Source organism: Rhincodon typus, chromosome 5, assembly GCF_021869965.1.
Source record: "Rhincodon typus isolate 14 chromosome 5, sRhiTyp1.1, whole genome shotgun sequence".
Classification (NCBI taxonomy): domain Eukaryota; kingdom Metazoa; phylum Chordata; class Chondrichthyes; order Orectolobiformes; family Rhincodontidae; genus Rhincodon; species Rhincodon typus.
Window position 1 is genome coordinate 22,424,558 of NC_063336.1, and position 2,572 is coordinate 22,427,129.

General features: G+C 46.3%; 1 protein-coding gene across 1 annotated transcript in view; it reads left to right on the forward strand.

Moving 5' to 3' along the window:
- The first annotated feature begins 375 nt into the window (after positions 1–375).
- ostm1 (osteoclastogenesis associated transmembrane protein 1) overlaps positions 376–2,572 on the forward strand; it is a 38,702-nt gene continuing 36,505 nt past the window's right edge. Inside the window, exon 1 of the mRNA XM_048596697.1 lies at positions 376–930. Within this exon, the coding sequence (XP_048452654.1) occupies positions 430–930 (501 nt within the window). The 5' untranslated portion in view covers positions 376–429. The remainder of the gene's footprint in view (positions 931–2,572) is intronic.

Here is a 2,572-nt window from a genome sequence, read left to right on the forward strand (position 1 = left end):
CAGAAGGGCTGACGTTTCTGCAGAAAAGGCCCTTTTCTGATGAAGGGTCTAGGCCCGAAACGTCAGCCTTTCTGCTCCTGTGATGCTGCTTGGCCTGCTGTGTTCGTCCAGCCCTGCATCTTGTTGTCTCAGATTCTCCAGCATCTGCAGTTCCTACTATCTCTATATCATATGACATATCCGAGCAGTTTGAACATAAAAGGCTAAGAGCCAACCGTTGCAAACTGGGTCTAGAGTAGTTAGATCGCGGAGAACAGGATAGAACCCGATGGGCTAAAGGGCCACTTTCCCCTGCTGGGAATCTCTCTGCGTTACACAATGTATCAAACCCTGGGCAGTCTACCCACGTGACATTCCGGGAGCCGCAGGTTCTGACGTCACGGTCATGTGCTCCTCTCGCGCCCCCACAAACAAACCGTCAGCAGTGTAATGCGCCGGGTGCTTACACTGTGGTGGTTGGTGATGACGGGTGGCGGGCTCCTGGGTGTTATTTTATTGGTTTTTATTAGCGACGGAGCATTCGGCATAACCACCGCTTCTACGCCGGAAGGCGCGGGCGACGTCAGCGACGACGATCTATCTCTGGAAAGCCCGGGTCCCCCGTTCGGGTGGGACGTGCCTCGTGAGGGTAGGCCTATGCCCCGCTGGGTGCGGGGAGCCAATGACCTGCCGCTGCAGCCGGACTGGGACAGCGCCGCCACCTGGTGGATGACTTCGCTGGCGGTGGGCGAAAGCTGCCGGCAGCTGCTGTGGGATTTCGCCCAGAGCAGCGCGTCCCTGGTCAGCTGCGTGGTGAAGAACGCTCGGCCGGTGCGGGTTTGCGAGGAATGCACCCCGCAGTTTCACAGCTTGTGGGAGGCATTCGCCAACATATCAGTACGTTCCGGGGAGCAAGTGTCTCATCGCCTCAAACTTACACGTCCTTTCGCTGTTTTTCTTTCTGTCCCTAGTACACCATATTCACCGCTGTTGCGCGTTCAATTGCTTAAAAGAAAGAAGTGTGTAGCCCTGAATTTGCTTCTCCGCTGCTCCCACCTTCCCGAGTTCTGACGTGGAGCCTTTTTTCTCCCAAGATGCACATATTATCTGCCACTGAACATGATAGTATTGCAAATCATATGAAGAAACTTAAATTGGAAGGCTGTATGTGTAGCAGCAAACCATTGGACAATGTTGGAACGGCTCTGGAAACAATCCCGACTGTCTTCAGAGCTGTGTTCTGAGCAAGGTTTGCTCGATTCAAAACTTTATCTCTGATTATCTTCACAGATGCTGCCAGACCTGCTGAGCTTTTCCAGCAGTTTCTGGTTTTGTCTCTGATCTACAACATCCGTTGTTCTTTCGGTTTTTATTGACCAACTGTGTTGATCGAATTGACTGCTGAAAGCTTTACCTATTCCCTAAGTTTCCTTTAAATTTGATTTCCTATTCTAGTCAGCTTTCTATTTCCCATGTCAGTAGTTGTATCCACCAGAATTCTGCAGCCAGTGTATTTTAATCAATACACAATCCTCTTCATCCTTATGCTCAATAGCTACTGGTCTGGCAATTCCCTAACTGTTAAAATTCACATCTTTTGACTTTTAAATCCTTCCTAACTTTCTCCAGCCCTATAACTATCAGATATATCTGCCCTTTTAGAACTGGGGTCTAGTGCATCACGTGATTTTAATTATTCCAACATAGCTTCAACAGTCTTGGTTCTATCCCCAAGTTGCTTCGCCTCTGCATTAAGATACTACTTAAAACCCATCACTTCCACCAAACCTTTTGTCACTTATGCTAATTTCTCCTTGTGGGGTCAGCATTAAAATTTCTGTGGTAATGTGGTGTTGAAATACCTTTGGATGTTTTATTCAGTTAAAACAGCTGTCTAAATGTATAGTTATTGAAGTGCCATCAGGTTATCTGCTTAAAAATATGTTGAGTTCTCAGACTTCCAAAAAACATAAAGCTGCACATGAAAACGTACAAACTAATCTCAAAAATTGTGGAGATTCAGGACCCAATGTGGCTATTAATAAGCAATTAGAAAACAAATTGGTATGATTGTAGTTAAACGACACTATGCAAGTGTGGGAAGAGTACAGAGTTGAGTGTCCCAAAGCTGGTTTTGGGATTGTTGAATCATTTTCACCTGATACAAAGCTAGGAAGGATTGAAATAGGAAACCTCCAAATTACACAACGTGGAGCCGATTTGGTGAGAAAATTTGTGAGCTAGTGTAGGCATGACAAAATCTTGCATTTTGTAGGAGTGTCAGCATACTGTAAAGGTAAAGAAACGTAATCGCTTGATTTGGTGCAGTATATTGTTTGGAATGTTAGGTGACCAGAAGTTTGGTCAGAGGGAGCTTTTATGGGGTATCTTAAAGGAGAAAGGAGAAGTAGGAAAGAAAAGTACTGCATGCAGGAAGGAAATAACAAGTAATATTCAACAGAAACAAAACCCATTCTCTCAATGTAATGAGACAACAAGGTGCAGAGCCGGACGAACACAGCAGGCCAAGCAGCATCAGAGGAGGAGGAAGGCTGACGTTTCGGGCCTAGACCCTTCTTCAGAAAATGAAGGG